Source organism: Columba livia, chromosome 6 (genome assembly GCF_036013475.1).
Source record: "Columba livia isolate bColLiv1 breed racing homer chromosome 6, bColLiv1.pat.W.v2, whole genome shotgun sequence".
Taxonomy (NCBI): Eukaryota; Metazoa; Chordata; class Aves; order Columbiformes; family Columbidae; genus Columba; species Columba livia.
The window spans coordinates 538763-562685 of NC_088607.1; the positions used below are offsets into that span (position 1 = coordinate 538763).

Sequence of the window (23923 nt, forward strand, 5' to 3'; positions counted from 1 at the left end):
TGGCTCTGATATTGCAGCTGAGATTTTCCTTCAGCGTCAAAACTGATGATGACAGGAGGACTTATGGTGGCTGAATCTGGAATTGCTGTACGCGTGGAACACCCATTCACATATCTCAGGGAAGGAAGACCCTGCACCCTCAATTACATGAGCAGAGAGGATCTGTCTCTGCTGAGAACAAAAATAATGAATCTATATAATTAAGACAATTAGTTCTCTCCATAGTTACCACCGTTTGAACAGCGTCTCAAATTAATGGGATGCTGGATGTGGAACTAATGTGGTTCAGCCCAGTCAGCTAAATGAAGCTCAGAAATTTTTTTATTTAACATACAGACACTTCTCAACTGAAATAATATGAATTGTATGTAATCTTTTCTCTATAGACTGCAGGAAGCATTCAATAATTTTCTATGATATTTCCAATATTTAATGTGCATTGCCTAGTGTTACTCTTGAACTCCTGAGATTTAGCAAGACCTCCAACCTGACGGATCAATGTGGGTTGAAAACAACGACACCTCGTACTGCCCGGCACTGCTCCAGGGTAACGTGCGCCATCAATCCACCTCAGCTGCTCTGCACAGTGACCATCACCGCTGGACACTGGAGGTCTGGCTCCTATAGCTGAGGTACATGGAAGAACCCTGTGGCCATTCAGAGCTCGCCTGAAACCATCGGGGATCTCTAGGGATCCAAAGGCCCGAGTGCACGGGAACGATTAATGCACCGCGTCCAACCTGTGCCCGGCCCATTGACCTCTTCCACGAGGCCTATAAAAGCCAAGAAAAGTGCCGTCTGCCCTCAGTGGACTCGCACGCGTTACACAGAAATCTGCACACCGTGCAAACGGCTGGGCACCACCAGGAAAGACGACAGGAACGCTGCCTTGATGTACAAAGCCAATTAACAACTTCTAGTTCCTTTGCTTACCTTTAAAATCAAACTGGTAGATGTTTTTCAAAGATTCATGAAGAAAGTAGAAACTTCCCAGAGCCTGTAAGAAACAATGAGGAATTATAAAAATATCTACTTTGGCCTACTAAAGTATCCTGCTTTCCAACTACAACAAAACCAAAAACCCCCACGAACAAAAAAACAGAAGAAATGAAATTACTAATAAATAGCATTACTAATTTTTACATTTTAAAGATCCATAGTATTCATTTCCTTTGGTGCTTCTCTGAAGCTTTTGCAGCATTATAAGGCAGATCCTCGGCGGCTGACTGACCACGGCAAGGGCACCATCACCAGCCGTGCTCTGGGAAACCCCAGGCAGATGGGTGCCATTAGCGACACCGACCTGCACCCTCCTCAGCACCGACCCCACCCGCACGACTCCTTCAGAACACCCCGACCATTTCTGCTTCACTTCCAGAGCAAAGCGAAGGCGCCTGGTGCCGCAGCCCGGCCGCTGAGCGCCGGCTTGGCCGCCCTCCCGTGCGGGGGCACAGCAGGCGTGACACCCACACCCGACAGGGTGCTGACTGTGCACAGGGCCGGCTGTGCCTGTCCTGTGTTGGGCAGTACAGACAGTGACCCAACAGGGTGCTGACTGTGCACAGGGCCGGCTGTTCAGTGTTGGGCAGTATGGACAGTGACCCGACAGGGTGCTGACTGTGCACAGGGCCGGCTGTGCCTGTCCTGTGTTGGGCAGTACGGTCAGTGACCCGACAGGGTGCTGACTGTGCACAGGGCCGGCTGTGCCTGTTCAGTGTTGGGCAGTACAGACAGTGACCCGACAGGGTGCTGACTGTGCACAGGGCCGGCTGTGCCTGTTCAGTGTTGGGCAGTACAGACAGTGACCCGACAGGGTGCTGACTGTGCACAGGGCCGGCTGTGCCTGTTCAGTGTTGGGCAGTACAGACAGTGACCCGACAGGGTGCTGACTGTGCACAGGGCCGGCTGTGCCTGTTCAGTGTTGGGCAGTACAGACAGCGACCCGACAGGGTGCTGACTGTGCACAGGGCCGGCTGTGCCTGTTCAGTGTTGGGCAGTACAGACAGTGACCCGACAGGGTGCTGACTGTGCACAGGGCCGGCTGTGCCTGTCCTGTGTTGGGCAGTACGGACAGCGACCCGACAGGCAGCGTGTCCATCCCGCGGCCCCACAACCTGCTCGCCTGCTGACACAGAGCACCAGACGCCAGCGGGGGCTGCAGCGTGTGAACACCGCGGGTCCCTGACACCGGCAGAACTGATGTGCTTCTGAGCAGAAACAGTTCAGTGCCCACAACAACACATGACGAATTTGAGTTACTATTGAAAACAAAATACTATGTGTTCGTAATTCGGGTTTAGACAGGACTTGTAACTCCTTCATTGATCCAGTCCTGAGCAACTACTCTTTATCTTTTTCAAAACAGTGACCTAATCCAACTACGGAATTCAGTGACAGTTCTAATGATTAGTCCTTGACAGAGCGAAGCACGCAAACACAGAAGTGATCTCTGCTGCACTCAGAAAACCTTACAAACTCCAGCTCAGCACATTAGTTTTACAAGCATACCAAAGCCCGTCCATATTCAGCAAAATATTAGTAGCTCTTCCTTACAAATACTCAAGTACCTCCCTGTTTTCCGAAGACGTCTGAGATCTTAACGCTCAGTCCCTCGTGGACTGCGGGAAGGTGTGTGACTCCAGGGCAGCGCGCTGCACGGATAGAGCCCCGCGGTGCCGGCGCAGACGGGCCGAACCGGCACCACGGCCCGGCTGCTGCGGCCCTGCCCGCTGGGTCTGCGCTCAGCTCCCGCGAGACACGAGGAAACGCGCCCCGAGCTCCCCACGTCTGACAACCGTTATTGCTCCTTCCCTGGGACCCTGCCCAGAGCTCGGGGATCCCGTGGCCCCGCGCGCCATCGCAGCGCCACAGCGCCCCGTGCAACAGAGCAACGGAACGAGGACCCGCACAGACCGTGCGGCACAGAGGCGGCTGCGGGGGCAGCGCTGACGGGACGTGCTCTCCACGGCAGGGCCCCCGCCAGGCCTGGCACGGACACGACCCCGCGCGTCCCAGCGCCATGTGAGCCGGACCGCTCCTGGGACACGGGGCAGCACGAAAGACAGCCCTGCTGCCGCCCAAAGGTCTGCTCCTCCACCAGAGCACTTGCCAGGCTTTGAAAGCTCCACGTCTAGGCGATGGCTGATAAACAATGCTCTATAAAAACCTGCACCCAAAACCTGCGCACAAGAGGCTTCCACAGCCTCCCACGGCAGCCCGCGGGAATGCCCCCCTGTCCTGGAGCTTACACAGCTTCCTTGCAGGGACCAGCCTGTTTGCCTCCCGCCCCAACCACCATGTAACACACTGTTTGCTTCCAGCTAACGAGAGCGAAGGAAAATCGAGAGAGAAAGGAAAAAGTAGTGTAAACAGACTTTATAAAGGAATAGAAACAACGTATAAATTCTGAATGAGAATTTGATAAGCCTGTAAATACATCTGATGCACTCAACAGAAGCTGGGGGGAAGCAGCCAACCACTGGGCAAACTCTTGTTGACAAGTAAAAAAGAAGCACCACACCGAACAAAAGCGACGGTCTGGTTTCACGTTGTCTTTCACCCCGTAGCACAGAGGCCCTCCTGGCAGAGCGTGCCGTGCTTCGGGGCTGCCGCATCATGTACGAGACGCTGCGCATCCAGACATTAAACATCTGCTGATTTGTCAGACGCACAAACACGAGGTCCTGCCCATCTCCTTGACCGAGTCCATCCAACAGAAAACACCGTCACACACCGAACTGACGAGGACACCTCTCTGCACCCAGTCAGCCTCCTGCAGGTCTTCGCTTTGCTTCATAACACGGAGGAGGCGGACAGGAAAGAGCAGGAGGTGCTGTTGCAGAGGACTCACGGTTCACTGTCCTGCAACAGGACACCCGCCAGAACAAAATAAACCCTGGCGTAAGATAAGAACACTGCTACCGAACGGAAGAATCGTCACCAGCAATAGAGAACGCTGCTGTCTCAGGCTAAACTTTCACTATGCTCTGGCCCCTGGATTTTTAAAATAGCAGCATGCTTACAAAGGATTTTTTGTAGGGAAAAGTGTATTTTGTCAGAGAACGAAAACTAGATAAAAGTCTTAAAATCACAAACAAGCTACAGGTAAAATTCAATTGTTGTACTTGAAAATAACTATCCTAAACCCACTTACAAAGCCCCCAATTAAAAAACATAAAGAAAAATGCATGCGGTCACAACTCTGAATTCAGTGGAAAGGCAGCGAGCCGTGCGTTAGAGCGCCCTTGTCTGACTGCGCACGGACAGCGCTCGGACACACCAGCGAGGGGAACACGGGCGGGAGAGAGCCAGTGTCACGGCTCTCCTCGGTAAAGTGACGTGACAGCGAGCCTGACACACAGCAGGGGCCTGGGCCGGGGTCAGGGCGCGGGGCTGGACGGGGCACCCCAGTCCCAGCCAGGACACCCCAGTCCCAGCCAGGACACCCCAGTCCCAGCCAGGACACTCCAGTCCCAGCCACGGCGCCCCAGTCCCAGCCAGGACGCCCCAGTCCCAGCCAGGACGCCCCAGTCCCAGCCAGGACACCCCAGTCCCAGCCAGGACGCCCAAGGCCCAGCCAGGACGCCCAAGGCCCAGCCAGGACGCCCCAGTCCCAGCCAGGACGCCCAAGGCCCAGCCAGGACGCCCAAGGCCCAGCCAGGACGCCCAAGGCCCAGCCAGGACGCCCCAGTCCCAGCCAGGACACCCCAGTCCCAGCCAGGACGCCCAAGGCCCAGCCAGGACGCCCAAGGCCCAGCCAGGACGCCCCAGGACACCCCAGTCCGCAGGGACTGGTGAGGTGGTGACTGTCCCCGGGTTCCTGGACTCGGACGAGCAGGCGTCTCACGGGGTGGTCTGCATCACAGAACTTCGTGTACCGCACTAACGTCTTGTATTCTCAGCATGGGCACGTTCCGTGCACAGGCAGTTCCTATCCTACTGCAATCAGTGCAATCCAGTCAAGTACTTCTGAGGGCAAGGACGGTGCGGTTCAGCTGCTGATCTGTTTAGAGAACTGAGCTTAGATGGAAGCTTACAGCATAAGTATTATACCAGATGGAAATAACTTGATTCTGATATATATCTGTGTTACCAAAAAAATGAAAGGACAAACAGCTGGATGAGTTCTCAGTTATAAAATCCAGTTAATTAGGATTATTTTACAGCAGCTATTCTAAGAGAGGGTTCACTGAAGCCGTGTTCTCTAGAGCCGTTCTCCCTGCTCCCGCTGTTGCCGAATTCTTCCCAGCTGCCCCATCTCTTTCCTCAATGCACAAGGCAAAATATGTCACATACGAAGACAACACTTCCTCATATGGTATCACTCTTTAGGAGCTCACTATAAGGACACAGCTTCATCGGAGCTGCTAACGTGGGCTCCAGGAGGGAAAGAAACAGAGCCTTGACAAACATCTGAAAAGTATCAGAAAAATGTCATCCCAAATGGTCCAAAAAATTATAAAGGGAATGAAAACAGGATCCTGGAATGGAAATCCTGGGCTACGTCAGTAACGTGGCCAGTTCAACCTACCCACAACACCTGAACACTGTCAGGGGAACTCTGCTGTTTCTCAAGGCCCGTGGCCGCAGAATGTGCCTTTACCATTGAAACGTCCTTCCCTTCATCCTCACCAGAACTCCCCTCTAGGTTAACTAGAATAAATAACTGCAGATAGCGACCTATCCAAATCAGGCACAAAGGATTTTACAGACAGGAGAAAATGTAAATCTAGGTGGCACGACTATGAGTTCTGTAACAGGTCAATAAGTAAACCAAGAAGAACCAAGATGCTCCAACCCTGCTTTATTTAGACGCCAGAATTCTACTAAAAATAATACTGCCACTTGTGCTCAAGGTACAACTTCATTTCTGAGCATTCTGATTCGCTCACTGCTTACCTTCTGATAGCTTTAACTGCATTTTTACAGAGCAGTCCTGAAGAGCTCTGCAGCAGGAGTTTGGTTCGGCAGCTGCGGCCGCGGCACCGAGCGCCCGCCCGTCGTGCACAGGGCTGGGAGCGGGCGCCCAGCGCAGCCCCGGGCACCCGCGGCACCGAGCGCCCGCCCGTCGTGCACAGGGCTGGGAGCGGGCGCCCAGCGCAGCCCCGGGCACCCGCGGGGCCGAGCGCCCGCCCGTCGTGCACAGGGCTGGGAGCGGGCGCCCAGCGCAGCCCCGGGCACCCGCGGCACCGAGCGCCCGCCCGTCGTGCACAGGGCTGGGAGCGGGCGCCCAGCGCAGCCCCGGGCACCCGCGGGGCCGAGCGCCGCGGGAGGGAAGCGCAGCTGCGACGGCAGCGAGAGCAGGGCTGCCACCCCCTTCCGCATCGCTACGGACCTCATCGCCTTCTGTACACAAATGCTAACGTGTTCAAATGACCGAGTGCAGTCACAACTCACTCTCAGAACACAATGAAATCTAAGTAAAAAAACCCTTTATTTCAGGTCCTTTTGTTTAGGAGATTCTATCGATTCAATTTCTTTCTCATAAAACGACAGTTTAATGATAAATGTAAATGATATGAATTTGAAGTATAGACCTTTGCTTGATTTTCTTATCTACAATTTAACATTCTTTGGAGAAGGATGCAGCGGCACACAGAGCAGCATCCGTACGTACGGCATCTGAGTAACGTAACACAGGAACACAGCAGAAACCATCGACCACCCCAAACAGGTCAGCTCCTAAAAATTCCAACCGGGGGAGCGCCACCCGGCTGCTGCCTGCGCCTCCACGTCAGTTCACGCACGTTCTGCTCCACAGAGGAGTTCAAGCACTGTGAATAGCATGAATATACATATTTATACACCCTAACAAACAGAGCAGAAAGCAAACTTTAAAGTCAGATAGGACAGTCATGAACAATAACAATTTTTAGTTTGGCCAAGTAGCTTAGAAACGCACAACACTGTTAACAGTGATTGCCGCTTATCCTTCTGTCTCCCCTACCTACTGTAACTAAACAGCTTTGCTTTAAAAGCTCTTAAAATCAACCACGTAGAGTTGCCCACGAAATCCTGCAGGCAGCCCGGGGACAGTTTCCCGCGTGGCCCCGGGCCGTCCCGCCGTTCTGCAGGACAGACAGACGCAGCGCGCTGTCCCCAGGCGCTGTCCCCAGGTACTGTCCCCAGCATGCTGTCCCCAGGCGCTGTCCCCAGGCGCTGTCCCCAGCATGCTGTCCCCAGGCGCTGTCCCCAGGCGCTGTCCCCAGCATGCTGTCCCCAGGCGCTGTCCCCAGGCGCTGTCCCCAGCATGCTGTCCCCAGGCGCTGTCCCCAGGCGCTGTCCCCAGCATGCTGTCCCCAGGCGCTGTCCCCAGGCGCTGTCCCCAGCATGCTGTCCCCAGGCGCTGTCCCCAGCATGCTGTCCCCAGGCACTGTCCCCAGCATGCTGTCCCCAGGCGCTGTCCCCAGGCGCTGTCCCCAGGCGCTGTCCCCAGCATGCTGTCCCCAGGCGCTGTCCCCAGCATGCTGTCTCCAGGCGCTGTCCCCAGGCGCTGTCCCCAGCATGCTGTCCCCAGGCGCTGTCCCCAGCATGCTGTCTCCAGGCGCTGTCCCCAGGCGCTGTCCCCAGCATGCTGTCCCCAGGCACTGTCCCCAGGCACTGTCCCCAGCATGCTGTCCCCAGGCGCTGTCCCCAGCGGCACGGGACTGAGCGCGGGGTAACTGGAGAGCTTTGATTCTCCCCCAAAATCAGCACTGCGGAGAAAACCCCGTATCTTCTCTGCTAGAAGACTGCAGTTCAATGTTCGCTGCTTTTAAACGGGTTCACAACGATACTCAGTACGATACCGGACATTTCTTTCCTTATTCCACAGGGAAAGACTCATCTGGAAAAACTGGAATTGATGGTAAGATGAACAAGTTGGCTCTGACGGATGACACATCTGACACTACTGAAAACACTGTTCCTTTGATTGTACAGAAATCTTACAGCTATGTATTTTTTTAACAGGCAATTGGCATAATTTCTTTTTCAAGTACGTCATTTCAGCTGTGGAAATTTAATGCATAAAGGAAATACCTGAATAAAAGTTTAATTGCTGTAGAGAGTAAACATTTACTGCATTACCTCACTAAATGTGATAAAGTTAATATAGAAAGATTGCTTTAAATAAATTTAAAATAAATTGCTGATGATGACACAGAAACTGTAATTCACGTAGTCGTAAAATCCATAATTAGCTTTAATGAATATTTAAAGCCAAAGTTCAACCCAAGTTTTGCAATGTTTAACCTGCGGTATCAGCACGGTTCAGGGAATCCATTTATCAGGGGCACGGCGGTGTCGGATCGCGGTGTGTCAGGAAGCCCTTATCGGCAGCCAGGCCGGGGCCGCGCCAGCGCCGCGGGCACCGCTCGCTGCCAGCGAAAACGCACGCTACGTATTTATAAACCCCAACTCCAAGAGCACCTATTCGTTTCCCATTAGTAAAATGCACTCTATTAGTTGCCACATTTCAGTCACGGGAAACACGGCAAACGAGAACTTGCAGCAGCTCCAGACAGGAAGACAATCATGGCACATAAAGCGCTGTTATCGGGTGCGATACGGGCACACCTTATCTGGGCCAGTTATGTCGCAATGAACTTTAAGAGACTTCAAACAGCAAAATCCGAGATGGGAAACAGCTCAGGCCCTCCGGGTACCCGCCACCTGCCCGCGGCCGCCCCATCGGACACACCGCGCCTGGCCCCGCTCTGTGCCCGGCCCTGCACCGTGCATGGGACCGCTCTGTGCCCACCCTGCACCGCGCCTGGGACCGCTCTGTGCCCGGGTCTGCACCGCGCCTGGGACCGCTCTGTGCCCGGCCCTGCACCGCGCCTGGCCCCGCTCTGTGCCCGGCCCTGCACCGCGCCTGGGACCGCTCTGTGCCCGGCCCTGCACCGCGCCTGGCCCCGCTCTGTGCCCGGCCCTGCACCGCGCCTGGCCCCGCTCTGTGCCCGGCCCTGCACCGCACCTGGCCCCGCTCTGTGCCTGGCCCCGCTCTGTGCCCGGCCCTGCACCGCACCTGGCCCCGCTCTGTGCCCGGCCTGCACCGTGCATGGGACCGCTCTGTGCCCGGCCCTGCACCGCGCCTGCGACCACTCTGTGCCCGGGCCCTGCACCGCGCCTGGGACCGCTCTGTGCCCGGCCCTGCACCGCGCCTGGGACCGCTCTGTGTCCGGGCCCTGCACCGCGCCTGGGACCGCTCTGTGCCCGGCCTGCACCGCGCCTGGGACCGCTCTGTGCCCGGCCTGCACCGCGCCTGGGACCGCTCTGTGCCCGGCCCTGCACCGCGCCTGGGACCGCTCTGTGCCCGGGTCTGCACCGTGCCTGGCCCCGCTCTGTGCCCGGCCCTGCACCGCGCCTGGGACCGCTCTGTGCCCGGCCCTGCACCGCGCCTGGGACCGCTCTGTGTCCGGGCCCTGCACCGTGCCTGCGACCGCTCTGTGTCCGGCCCTGCACCGCGCCTGCGACCGCTCTGTGTCCGGGCCTGCACCGCGCCTGGGACCGCTCTGTGCCCGGCCCTGCACCGCGCCTGGGACCGCTCTGTGCCCGGCCCTGCACCGTGCCTGGGACCGCTCTGTGCCCGGCCCTGCACCGCGCCTGGGACCGCTCTGTGCCCGGCCTGCACCGTGCCTGGGACCGCTCTGTGCCCGGCCCTGCACCGCGCCTGGGACCGCTCTGTGCCCGGGCCTGCACCGCGCCTGGGACCGCTCTGTGCCCGGCCTGCACCGTGCCTGGGACCGCTCTGTGCCCGGCCTGCACCGCGCCTGGGACCGCTCTGTGCCCGGCCTGCACCGTGCCTGGGACCGCTCTGTGCCCGGCCTGCACCGTGCATGGGACCGCTCTGTGCCCGGCCCTGCACCGCGCCTGGGACCGCTCTGTGCCCGGGCCTGCACCGCGCCTGGGACCGCTCTGTGCCCGGCCTGCACCGTGCCTGGGACCGCTCTGTGCCCGGCCTGCACCGCGCCTGGGACCGCTCTGTGCCCGGCCTGCACCGTGCCTGGGACCGCTCTGTGCCCGGCCCTGCACCGCGCCTGGGACCGCTCTGTGTCCGGCCCTGCACCGCGCCTGGCCCCGCTCTGTGTCCGGCCTTGCACCGCGCCTGGGACCGCTCTGTGTCCGGCCCTGCACCGCGCCTGGGACCGCTCTGTGCCCGGCCCTGCACCGCGCCTGGGACCGCTCTGTGCCCGGCCCTGCACCGCGCCTGGGACCGCTCTGTGCCCGGCCTGCACCGTGCATGGCCCCGCTCTGTGCCCACCCTGCACCGCGCCTGGGACCGCTCTGTGCCCGGCCCTGCACCGTGCCTGGGACCGCTCTGTGCCCGGGCCCTGCACCGCGCCTGGGACCGCTCTGTGCCCGGCCCTGCACCGCGCCTGGGACCGCTCTGTGCCTGGCCTGCACCATGCATGGGACCGCTCTGTGCCCGGCCCTGCACCGCGCCTGGGACCGCTCTGTGTCCGGCACTGCACCGTGCATGGGACCGCTCTGTGCCCGGCCTGCACCGCGCCTGCGACCGCTCTGTGCCCGGCCTGCACCGCGCCTGGGACCGCTCTGTGTCCGGCACTGCACCGCGCCTGGGACCGCTCTGTGCCCGGCCTGCACCGCGCCTGGGACCGCTCTGTGCCCGGCCTGCACCGCGCCTGGGACCGCTCTGTGCCCGGCCTGCACCGCGCATGGCCCTGCTCTGTGTCCGGGCCCTGCACCGCGCATGGCCCTGCTCTGTGTCCGGGCCCACTCCCCGGTCCCACTCCTGGCCCCTGGCTGTGCCCGCTCAGCGCTGCACCCGTGTGTGGGGACAGTGCCACGGGGACACTGCCACGGGGACACTGCCATGGGGACAGTGTCACGGGGACAGCAATGGCAAACCAGCTCTAGAGCTCTGCCGGGAAACAAGCCACAGGCTGCCTTGGATTTGTGTTGCAGGTCAGAAACACTGTGAAAACAGCTGACCCAAGTCTGCCGCGAAATAGTCAATTTTGATACAACTGTCACTTCCCAAGGAATGAAGAAAGCGCACGAAGCAAGGGCAGACTGGCTCTAACGCGCAGAAATAGCGACCAACAAAGTAACTACCAATAATAAGTGATGCTAAAGTATATGCTTGTCAACTCTGTTCATAGGCTACTTGATCCCATACAGCTAAATTAACACTAAACGTCTATTATTCATTCAAGGTTAAAAAAACAAATTAACTCATTATAAAACAGTCTATCACTTTTTATTTGCAAACAAATTAGGTGTCCAGCAATTTATCATCTCCTGAATTGGACTTATCAGCTCGAGTACATACAATTAAACTGCTATTGCTTCCCCATCCAGCTGACGCGCAGGCAGCCAGAGCCCCAGCCCGGCCATTCCAAACAATTACGCACTGTTTTCCTGGCCTCGTATCTCAAATACAGGTTATCAGGTTAATTTCAAGAGTATTTGAATAATTACACCTTTAATAAAGTGTAAAAGGGACTGGGCTCCAAATATTCAATGACAAACTCGAAAAGCTCTCTCGCTGGACTGTAACTCGGGCTCTATTAAAAATGCCTGCCTAGTTACACGGGATACTCTCGTTAAAGCAAATTGGATTGTTCACTTGAGCAAAACCACTGACAGGACTGGTACTGAAGACTCTCACCCCACAAAACCAGACCGATGTGATGTGTGCCACCATGAACCGTACACGTGCTGCACGAGGGGACCCGCAGCCGCGCTGGCACAGATCTGACCGCGCTGCGCTGCCCAAAGCCTCATCGCCCGCTTGCTGTATTAATTACACCACCTGCAAAGATTCTTCTGCATTTCTACGTTAATCTCCACATGCTGGGTTGGACTTTAAAGTTCTAACTTGTTTGCAGTCTATATATTTTATGGAGCTGACTCTGGCCGTACTGCTGCGCAGCTGACCGCGCTGCGCCGGCGGGATCACCCCGCGCTGTGCCGGCCGGATCATCCTGTGCTGTGCCGGCCGGATCACCCCTCGCGCTGCGCCGGCCGGATCATCCTGTGCTGAGCCGGCCGGATCACCCCTCGTGCTGTGCCGGCCGGATCACCCCTCGCGCTGCGCCGGCCGGATCATCCTGTGCTGAGCCGGCCGGATCACCCCTCGCGCTGCGCCGGCCGGATCACCCCTCGTGCTGTGCCGGCCGGATCATCCTGTGCTGAGCCGGCCGGATCACCCCTCGCGCTGCGCCGGCCGGATCACCCCTCACGCTGCGCCGGCCGGATCACCCCGTGCTGCGCCGGCCGGATCACCCCTCGTGCTGTGCCGGCCGGATCACCCCGCGCTGTGCCGGCTGGATCATCCTGCGCTGTGCCGGCCAGATCACCCCTCGCGCTGCGCCGGCCGGATCACCCCTCGCGCTGCGCCGGCCGGATCATCCTGCGCTGCGCCGGCCGGATCATCCTGCGCTGCGCCGGCCGGATCATCCTGCGCTGTGCCGGCCGGATCACCCCTCGCGCTGCGCCGGCCGGATCACCCCTCGCGCTGCGCCGGCCGGATCACCCCTCGCTGCCCCGTTCCCAGCTCCAGTGGGCCGACAGAACACGCCTGGTCATTTCTAACCACGCTCAGCTCCTTTTAAGGCCGCGGTCTTTCCTGTTGCAGTTCAGCAGCACCAGACAATGCGACACCTCGCACTGCGCCCTCGCTCCTCTCCCGCTTCCTCAGAACGCTGCTCTCCAGCGTGACGCCAATACCAGCGGAGCTAGCAACAGGAACAGCCACTATAAACTTACCAGTAAAACAATCCAAATCATTAAAAAATAAATTAGGGGGATGTGTGGAGTTTTTTAATAGCTGAACTAAAGGTAGCGCAGGAAACGACTGATCCATGAGTGTCTATGTACAGTTTTATAGCTTCTACTTTTTACCGCTGGACTCATTACCAAGACTTAGAGATTTTCACATGGGCGTAACTGCTGAGGTTTCTCTAAAGGTTGAGAGCTGTCCCCATGGCAGAATGCAGTAACTGTTTCAAAATTCCAAGACAGCTACAATCCCAGGTCATTTAGATGCTTAATCAAGAAACCGTCATTAAAACTACGGTGCTTGCAGGCCCCGTGTGTACGGGCAGCCCGGCGAGGCCGCCTGGCTAACAGCCGCCGCCGGCAGCGCGCCTTCAGGATAGAACAGCCCTTCGAACGAGGGATCTTCAGCTACCACGATCCACCCTACTGCCTTCTCCTTATAAAAATCATACTCCATTTTAACACATTCTTTGTGACTAGTTAATTTAAGAAGAAAAAAATAATAAAAAAATCTGAGCTATGTATGAATGTGTCTGGTAAGTAAATGAACAATCCGTATGTACGCTACCACATTAACAAAGAATATTCATAGTTTGATACTGACACCTTTCCCAGAGATTTAACGTTCCAATTACAAAATTATTGAATAAAGAAAATCACAGAGAGGTTCTTTTTCTTAAAACGAAGATTACCGACAGAACAAGGAGCCAACGAAAATGGAAATGTACGTATACTGGACAGTTAAAAATAAAGGGGCACTTATCAATATTCCCGAACTCGGAGCAGAACGGTCGCAATGCCATTAATCACGCTGTTATTTAGCGTTTCTCGTACACAAGCACTCCGAGGTCCCAGTCACGGTAGGAGCCTCGGAGCGGGCTCGGCACCAGCGCGGGCGGCTGCGCGGAGCGGCGCGGGGGGAATCCGCGCGGCTCTGCCCCGCCACGGACAGACCCGAGCAGAGCCGAGCACCGCCGAGCCCTGCACGGACAGACCCGAGCACCGCCGAGCCCTGCACGGACAGACCCGAGCAGAGCCGAGCACCGCCGAGCCCTGCACGGACAGACCCGAGCCCTGCCACGGACAGACCCGAGCCCTGCCACGGACAGACCCGAGCAGAGCCGAGCACCGCCGAGCCCTGCACGGACAGACCCGAGCACCGCCGAGCCCTGCCACGGACAGACCCGAGCACCGCCGAGCCCTGCACGGACAGACCCGAGCACCGCCGAGCCCTGCACGGACAGACCCGAGCACCGCCGAGCCCTGCCACGGACAGACCCGAGCAGAGCCGAGCACCGCCGAGCCCTGCCACGGACAGACCCGAGCCCTGCCACGGACAGACCCGAGCCCTGCCACGGACAGACCCGAGCACAGCCGAGCCCTGCACGGACAGACCCGAGCACCGCCGAGCCCTGCACGGACACCCGCTGCCTCCTCAGGAGGAGAAAATGCAATCTAATTATTATCCGTAAGCAGACAGAATGAGCACAAGTGTACCTAAGAAGAGATACGCGGTTAAATGCTTAACGGTTACTTCAGTGTTAAACCTCGCGAAGAGCAAAAATGTCCCCCAGGCAGTTACAAGTTCTTAATATACAGAGCTCAAAATATTGTACAAAGAGCTAGATTCAACCAGTGGATATTGGTAACAGTTCAAGAACCAAGAGAAACTGAGCTCAAGACTCAGATTGCAGAAAATAACACCAAGGTGCAGAGTATTGTTTTCCAGGAAGCAAGCTATATTCTATATCCTATTTCACATCTATTTTTGTAATCATTTGATGAGTATAACCTACAACAACAGGGACCAAAGTAGCGGAACGTATTCCCTATTGCCATGTCCTCCTGTGCCCGCAGCACAGACAGCGCGGGGCCGCCGCGAACCCCTGGCACGGCACGGGAGGCACAGCCGCGCGCAGCGGCACCGGGGCGGCCGCGCAGCCGGTGACGGGCATCGTCTGGAACACAGCAACGGTTCTGTGTCCCACGTCACAGGTCTGACCACGCTGAAAAAGGGCCCTCAGGATCAGAGAGGATCCCGTCACGCCACAAGTGATGGACAGGCTGACCACAGCCAGCCGAAGGAGAGCTGCAGATAAACCACAGAGGCGCAGCGCCAGCGAACGCAGAGAGCCGTTTACACTGAGAGCAACCTGGACACAGGACGAAGCAGATGCAGACTGAACAGAAACTAATCTGGACTAGTTCCAGGTATCTGATAACCATGAAGAGACCAAGTACATGGACCATCCTTCTGGGGACATTCCCTGGCCTGTGAGGGCAGAAGGGAGGTGCTGCGAGGGCAAAGCCCTGCCTGGTGCTGCAGCAAAGCCTGGCAAAGCCCTGCCTGGTGCTGCAGCAAAGCCTGGCAAAGCCCTGCCTGGTGCTGCAGCAAAGCCTGGCAAAGCCCTGCCTGGTGCTGCAGCAAAGCCTGGCAGAGGCCCGTGGGCCCAGCGAGGCCAGGCCAGCTCCTGCCGGCCTCTCTGCTCCTGCACGCCAGTGGCCGCTCTGCCGCTGGCCCCGCGCGGCCTCTGCGGGCAGCACAGGGGCGCTTTGTGGGATCCTGCGGGTTAGGACAGCGCTGAGCTCCATCCGCACAGGGGCGCTTTGTGGGATCCTGCGGGTTAGGACGGCGCTGAGCTCCATCCGCACAGGGCGCTCTGCGGGATCCTGCGGGTTAGGACAGCGCTGAGCTCCATCCGCACAGGGCGCTCTGCGGGATCCTGCGGGTTAGGACAGCGCTGAGCTCCATCCGCACAGGGCGCTCTGCGGGATCCTGCAGGTTAGGACAGCGCTGAGCTCCATCCGCACAGGGGCGCTCTGCGGGATCCTGCAGGTTAGGACAGCGCTGAGCTCCATCCGCACAGGATGCTCTGCGGGATCCTGCGGGTTAGGACAGCGCTGAGCTCCATCCGCACAGGGCGCTCTGCGGGATCCTGCGGGTTAGGACAGCGCTGAGCTCCATCCGCACAGGATGCTCTGCGGGATCCTGCGGGTTAGGACAGCGCTGAGCTCCATCCGCACAGGGCGCTCTGCGGGATCCTGCGGGTTAGGACAGCGCTGAGCTCCATCCGCACAGGATGCTCTGCGGGATCCTGCGGGTTAGGACAGCGCTGAGCTCCATCCGCACAGGGCGCTCTGCGGGATCCTGCGGGTTAGGACAGCGCTGAGCTCCATCCGCACAGGATGCTCTGCGGGATCCTGCGGGTTAGGACAGCGCTGAGCTCCATCCGCACAGGGCGCTCTGCGGGATCCTGCGGGTTAGGACAGCGCTGAGCTCCATCCGCACAGGGCGCTCTGCGGGATCCTGCGGGTTAGGACAGCGCTGAGCTCCATCCGCACAGGACGCTCTGCGGGATCCTGCGGGTTAGGACAGCGCTGAGCTCCATCCGCACAGGGCGCTCTGCGGGCAGCACAGGGACTGATTCGGAACAGGGCTGCACTGCGCCCGCACAGCCCAGGACCAGCTCCCGACCGGGCAATGCTACAGCAACTGGGATGGCTTCTCATCAGATGGGAGACACTGCTGGCTATTTAACATTTTACCATATTTTTATCAAAAAAAAAAAAAAAAAGCTTCATTTTGATGACTCTTACCACATTCACTTCACTCTAAATAATTTTAATTTAAAAAACTTTAAATCAATTTAGTATTTCATTGATATATTCTTACATAATACCCCCAAGATGGGAAATCCTATTTTATGAGGAGGCATTAATGCCCATTTCACTTAGTACTGCACAGCTCATCTCCAAAGAGGAAAGTACCATGTGGTAAAAGGCGGTATTTAGCGTGTCACAGTCACCGGCGGTTGTTTTGTATCTCAAAGAACCTTTGTAAGTGCCTCAAAATAAGAGATGATTGATTTACAAAGTACCAAATTTCAAATTTCATATTCTAGGACTAAACATCAAATAATTGGACAAAGCTGTCCCCCTGTCTGACCCATCACAATCAAGCCCCTTTCAAGGTTGACTGCCTGCATAAGAAATATGTGCATAATTTCATTTTGTCTCCTGTCCAACATCCAATGTTAGAAGTTAATTAAATTGCTTGTCCATTGTATTCATCCACTTACAAAGTTAATGATATTCTGTTCCTGAATTAAAGAGAATTTCATAAAGCCTGCTCTATGGAACCTGGCATGCTGTACACTGAGGAGCTGAACCCTGTCATGGTTCCTGATTGCAGCTCTCCTAATTAGGAAACAAAATGAATGTTTCTGTGTCTGCCAATGCAAAGGACAAGTCATTCCAACAGCGAGGGTAAATGCTTTGTACAATAGCAACTCCATAATATCTCATGTTTGACTATAATAAATTCTGCAGGATTAATAAACCTGTTAAAATTTTAAATTACCATAACAAAGATGAAGTGCGGTGTCACCAGACAGCCTTACCGGAGGGACACGGGAGAGGGAGAGAACAGCTCCTCGCAAGGGCGTCAGCCCCGAGGACGCCGGGACCGCGGGATCCTCGCTCTTGCGTGAGCCGGGAGGGAAAACGCGATCTGACGGCGATCCACCGGAGCCAGCGCGGGGCTGGGATTAACAATGCACGCTACGCTGCGCTCCTGCTTTGGCCCAGATACAGAGACCCGGTACCCGTGCAACGGCCTGTCTAAGCAAGGCCACGATCAGAGTGTAACGTGGCTGCCAACCCATCGCCCGCTAACGGCAACTGCAGCGCAGGGGAGCCGCCCTGGCAGCGCCAACGCCATCACCAGCCACAGCCAGAACTCGGCACAAACCCGCGTGTCGCGTGGGAAAAGAGAACCGTGTGGCCGAGTGAAAACCACCAGAACACCGCCCTGCACAACAAGTCGCGTCTGAAGATCCTCCTTCCACATTCAGCAAGAAGCGGCAGCCTGCCATGACATCTGTCCCTGCCAACGCGCCGCTGGACCTCGGCCTTTCTGACCGGGGTCCTGCAGACCGCGACGGAACGGCACCGCGGTGGGCAGGGACTGGCTGCTGGTCCCCAGCCGCGGGGCAGCCAGCGCCGCGGGGCAGCCGGCAGTGCTGTGGGGCAGCCGGCAGTGCTGTGGGGCAGCCGGCAGTGCCGCGGGGCAGCCGGCAGTGCCGCGGGGCAGCCAGCACCGCGGGGCAGCCGGCAGTGCTGTGGGGCAGCCAGCGCCGCGGGGCAGCCGGCAGTGCTGTGGGGCAGCCAGCGCCGCGGGGCAGCCGGCAGTGCTGCGGGGCAGCCAGTGCCGTGGGGCAGCCGGCACCGCGGGGCAGCCGGCAGTGCTGCGGGGCAGCCAGTGCCGTGGGGCAGCCGGCAGTGCTGCGGGGCAGCCGGCAGTGCTGTGGGGCAGCCAGTGCCGTGGGGCAGCCGGCAGTGCTGCGGGGCAGCCGGCAGTGCTGTGGGGCAGCCAGTGCCGTGGGGCAGCCGGCAGTGCTGCGGGGCAGCCGGCAGTGCTGTGGGGCAGCCAGCGCCGCGGGACAGCCGGCAGTGCCGCGGGGCAGCCGGCAGTGCTGTGGGGCAGCCGGCAGTGCTGTGGGGCAGCCGGCAGTGCTGCGGGGCAGCCGGCAGTGCTGTGGGGCAGCCGGCAGCGCCGCGGGGCAGCCGGCAGTGCCGCGGGGCAGCGGTTGGGCCCAGCCGTGCTGCCGTGGCCGGGCTGCGGGCTGTCGCTGCGGCGGCCGGGCCCACGGCAGGGTCCCGGGCGGCTCCAGCAGGCCCATGGCAGGGGGGCACTGATTCCATAGGTGTATACTGATATAAAACAAACCAACAATAATACAATGATTTAAGCTTACTTTGTCAAAGTAATAGTGAAATCTGAGTTAAAAAGAATAGAAATCAGTGTACACAAACCAAAACGAGAGCATAAACTAAACCACGTGCAGCGTATTTCACAAACATAACGAAGCATCAGGGTTGCTGAAAATGCTGGAATTACACCCGATAGCTACATGTAAATAAGGGAGTGACTGCTGCCGCTTTGAGGAGCAACCCTTCCTGATCATCACTTCTAAACCACGCTCAGCACTCTGTTCAAGCGCTCTTGTTTCCAAAATAAAGCTACGTTTACCAATCCAAACATGTATTTTAACTAATGTAACTTTTGTGAATTGAAACTCATTAAATGCTATTGGAAAATCAATAAAGACATAAAGAGGTAAAGCTTTTATGAAATAAACCAAATTATACTCTTCTAATCTAAATACTCAGTCAAGTCACTTGAAAATTAAATCATGTGAAAAACCCGCCTTGTTATTAAAATCTCTTCAGAGTCCACGTAAACTGGAGTGTGCTCATATACAATACACGTTATTTGTACTTGTACCTTTCAGAACTTTTCAATTTCAATTAAAATTCTGTAATTTTTACCGGGAATCACATTACATGCATGATAGATATAAGTTAATTAAGGGACAATCAATTCTAAGGGATGGCCAACAACGAACCTAAACGGTTTACAGATTCCCTGCTGTCACTCAGCCCGAGCACGCAGTGTCCGCGGACAATTACGAGAAAGCTTTAATTGATTTTGAAAACTCCAATGATGTGGTCCATTCTGCACACGTGCAGGTGCTCCGCCTGTGCTCGGGCGTCCTCAAGCACGGTGACGGCCGGGCCGCCCGGAAACCCCACACGGCACAGGGACCGGGCCCCGAGTCCAACCAAACGCTGACACTCCCGCATCACCCCAAACCAGCATATGGTAGGTGAGCTTAAGTTGGCTTAATTCCCTAGTCTGACACCCCTGCCTTGCTCAAATCCTAGTTTTGGCCTTGCCAGCATCACCGTATCACCATTATTTTCTAGCTTTGAGCTGCTAAACAGTGAAGACAGGTGCAGGCGCAGGGCCTGCAGGGCTCAGAGCCGCCGGAGCTGCAGCGCTGCGGGCAGGGCTCCTCTGCACCCTTAGCACAGAGGCCGCCCTTTGAAGGGAATGCTTTAGTAACAGCAGGAGAAAGAAAACCTGTGTATTGGTAGGAGTAATAACTTGAATTTTACTTTAAAACTGAGAAGACAAAAATAGTCCGTATAAATCAAACAAGTTGTCTCTTCATGTCACTTTTATGATGGACATTAATCTTCGTTTCTAGACAGAACTGCTGTCTGATGTAACCACGCTTATTGACTTAATGGGAAGGAATTTGTATTAGTCTAGGAAGCCGTGATGAATGCAGCCTCAGAGTTCAACGACTCAAGCGCTCTGGTAACCTCAAACGCCGACCCAGGTAGACACAAACTTAAATCTTGATCCTGGAACACAAGTTTATTCTTCATTCACATTTTGTTGCTAAGAAATTGTGAATGCTCATGTATTTTTTACATTTCTTCATGCGTGTGTGTGTATATAAACTCTACATGCAGTGCACATCGCTTTCACATAGCAAGATGTCTGTGGGGAAAGACCCAAACTGTCTTTTATCACAAGGAGTGGTCCCTCCCACGGGAAGCGTTGCCACGAGATTCTGAAGGGGAGCGAGGTGAGTTCTGCTCAGCAATCAGAAATGTAAAAAGCATATGCTGAAACCTGACTTCTTTGCCACAGAGCCCTGGTCAGCCTTGGCAAAGGCCAGCGGTGGGGGTGCGCTGGGTGCTGAGCGCCGCGCTGCCCCTCGGCACAGCCAGGGAAACCCGCGGTGCCGCGGGGCGGTGCCAGCCCTGCGCCAGCCACCGGTGCCAGCCCTGCGCCAGCTCTGCGCCAGCCCCGTGCCAGCCCTGCACCAGCCACCAGTGCCAGCCCCGCGCCAGCTCAGCCCCTGCTCCCGGTGCGGCGGCCCCACTGCGGGTCTGCGCGGCGGGAGCAGCCGGGCGCTCGGCCGATGGCCGCCAGGCACCGAGGCAGCGCAAACGAGTGCCACGGCGGGGGCGCGGTCACAGCAGCGCTGCGGGCCTGCAGGAGGCTGCCGAACGGCGACAGCCAGGACCGCTGCAGCACGTACCCGACCCCGAGCACAGCCAAAGCACTTTGTGCCCCCTCTGAGCACTGAAACATGCAGCGCTGCACCAGTGGTCACACAGGTCCCCACTGTCCTGCAACACACAACCTGGAAATTGCAACGAAGCCCAAACAGCATTTCATTCTACGTGGTTTCTCAGTCAGAGGAACAGAACATATGTGGCACCCTTACTGGTCTCTACTGCCTTAGCTATTTTTTACCAAGTCTAAATTTACCTAATCAAGCGGTAAACCCTCCTTTCTTGAGAAAACAGAAAGCAATGCAAGCCAGGTAAGGCACAGAAACAACACGGCGTTCCCGCCCGGCAGCTCTTCTGTGCCGCACCGACAATGACCCTCAGACCCCAACTGCAGCTTTCACCCCAGATTTCTGCGACACCCGGGTCCCTCTGAGCACGGTGACACGGCTGCTGTCCCTGTGGGCCGCCTGTCCCCGTCCTGCGCCTCTGTTAGCGCCTCTGCTCTCAGGGAAGATCCGATACACAGGCTTTACTCCTAAACAGCTTAACATACACACATTCAACAAAAAGAAAGGTTCCTTTCAACAGAGCAGTCCATTCCAGCACAACAAAACCTGCTGGCTGGTGGGATGTCACTGATCTAATGCACCCGACAGCTGATGGGTCACAAACCTGTGAGTGTTAACCACTACTACCCAGCTGAAAACCTTTAACGTTAACTCCTGAGAAGAGCAAGGATTAGTCTTTTGTGTAATTAGATTGGCTTACAAAATAAGACAATAATTAAAACACACCCTTAATGGCTCACATATTCAAAATTGGAGACCCCCAAGGTGAAACAATACCTAAAATACCTGAAAGACTAACATACATGGATACCAGATGGCTGATCAGTCAAAGGGCGGTAGCGACATCACCCGCTTCCATTCCCCGCTCTTCAAAGGCACTCGCTCACTAGCCTATAAAACACACGCAACAGCACAACACCCACCGCGCAACACCCACCGCACAACACCCACCGCACACCGTTAGGAGACGTGCCAGAATGGAATGCGCTGAAACGCATTCAAGATGACAAAATGCACCGGAGACCAATTTACATGGGGCCGAAGTGAGAAGTTAGTGTGTGGAAACAGGGATGTCACAAGTCAAAAGGAGCAAGGCAACCTAGTTTAATCTGATTATTCTGGGGTTGAGGCAACATATTAATCAAGTGGACAAAACAATTCTATTAATGAAATTCAAAAGGTACAGGACGATAATCAATCTTTTACTATATTGCAAATGATAAAACAAGCATCCAGAAGGGTTATGCTAATTACTTGTTTCAAGTCAAATGAACCCATTCTGTGCTTTGTCTTGTTTAGACAAATAGAGCGTTCCTGCCATTTAATTATATTTCAGATGTCTATATCAGTGTCTGCAGTGATACATTAGCCGACTGCAGAGCTGGAGATTGTTACCTCCTTACACAGAAACACGCCGTCCAGCCAGGGAGCCACTGGGCACCCCCGTGCACACCGTGTCTGCATGCACACCGTGTCTGTGCAGAGCCGGGCACCCCCGCGTACACACCGTGTCTGCATGCACACCGTGTCTGTGCAGAGCCGGGCACCACCGCGTACACACCGTGTCTGCATGCACACCGTGTCTGTGCAGAGCCGGGCACCCCCGCGTACACACCGTGTCTGCATGCACACCGTGTCTGTGCAGAGCTGGGCACCACCGTGTACACACCGTGTCTGCATACACACCGTGTCTGTGCAGAGCCGGGCACCACCGTGTACATCGTGTCTGCATACACACCGTGTCTGTGCAGAGCTGCGCACCACCATGTACACACCGTGTCTGCATACACACCGTGTCTGTGCAGAGCCGGGCACCACCGTGTACACACCGTGTCTGCATACACACCGTGTCTGTGCAGAGCCGGGCACCACTGTGTACACACCGTGTCTGCGCGCACGCCCACGGCCGCAGGAACTCCATCAGCCCCAGCGCCGTGTGCTCAGACCCATCAGCCACAGCATGGGTGGGGGTCTCCTGTCCCTCTCCAGGCTCAGACACCCGGTGTCACTGGGCAGGAGCCGCTCACAGGACACACGGAACCCGAGTGCGGGTGGGACGGGGAACCGCGCTTCTTCCCGGTGCCCGGGAAATGGGACGTTAACCGAGCCCAGGAGAATGGGGAGCGGCCGCATCACGTCCTCCATGTGTGTGCAAAGCACAGCAATTGTCAGCCATGTTAGAATGTATGGGGCTGTATGTCACACCATGCTTATACTGCACACAATGTAAGTACTTGCGATCAAATGTACACAGCTGAAAATATGATTCAATGTATTTCTTTGTTCTCCAAGGGTATCATTTATATGTTATCCTCTACAGATAGCTTATATGGGAAATATAAATTATCCCGAAAACATCTGAAACATAGTGTAGCTTTTCTGTACAGGCTCATATGCGTCAGTCCACCTGTCCCTGCGCCGTGCAGGGACATCTTGTCTGAACAAACCCAGATGTGCCAGGCTCCTGCAGTTCTCCTGGGGGCTGCGTCCCCCTCCTCCCCGCTCGGCCCACTCCGCCGCTCCTGCCTCCTGCACAGAACCGCTGCCCAGGCGCCTCCCGGGCCGGCCCCGTGTCACCGGGCGGGGGACAGCGTGCCAGGCAGCCCCGTGCCCGGGGCGACACGGGACACGCTCTGCGGTGACACAGGGCACAGCGTGGCACACGATGCACAGTGGCACTTTGATCTGCGCAGCTCAACAGCCCCTTCCCAGGGAAGGACTCCGGTCACAGAAGTACCTGGCAAATCAAGAACTCCACGAGGACAGTGATGTCTACAGACAAAACCCACCAGACCCGTATGAGCCGAACCCGCAGGAGAACGAGCAGCAAACGAGCCCGTGCCCACGGCTGCATGGGAACACCCGCACCGGAACCGCCCCACGCAAAACCCACCAGAACACCCTTCCTGACCACAAACAGCATTCTTCCCTAGCTTTCAAATCACGCTTTTTTAAAAAAAACAAACAAAAACCCAACAAATCACTTCTATGTATTTCAGAATTCTAAAACTATGCCTTTATATCTGCCAATAGGTTACATTTGTAATGAATGCACTTTCCTGCTTCAAGTGCGCAAATACATGAGTAACAGGAAAACTGAACCTCCCACACTGCATCACCTTCCTTACCTTCAGAAACATTCACTTTGTTACACGGGAGGGAAATGACCTCCTAAGAAAGTTACATTAATAAACCCACGGATGCTACCGACTTCACGGGATTTCCTCAGGAATTCCTATATTTACCAACAGAAT

At 56.4% G+C, this 23923-nt stretch overlaps 1 protein-coding gene across 5 annotated transcripts in view; it reads right to left on the reverse strand.

Moving 5' to 3' along the window:
• INPP5A (inositol polyphosphate-5-phosphatase A) overlaps positions 1-23923 on the reverse strand; it is a 205682-nt gene that overhangs the window by 99509 nt on the left and 82250 nt on the right. For all 5 annotated transcript variants that reach the window (XM_065066616.1, XM_065066614.1, XM_065066617.1 and 2 more), the window contains one exon: positions 934-997. In XM_065066616.1, coding sequence (XP_064922688.1) covers positions 934-997 — 64 coding nt within the window. The remainder of the gene's footprint in view (positions 1-933; positions 998-23923) is intronic.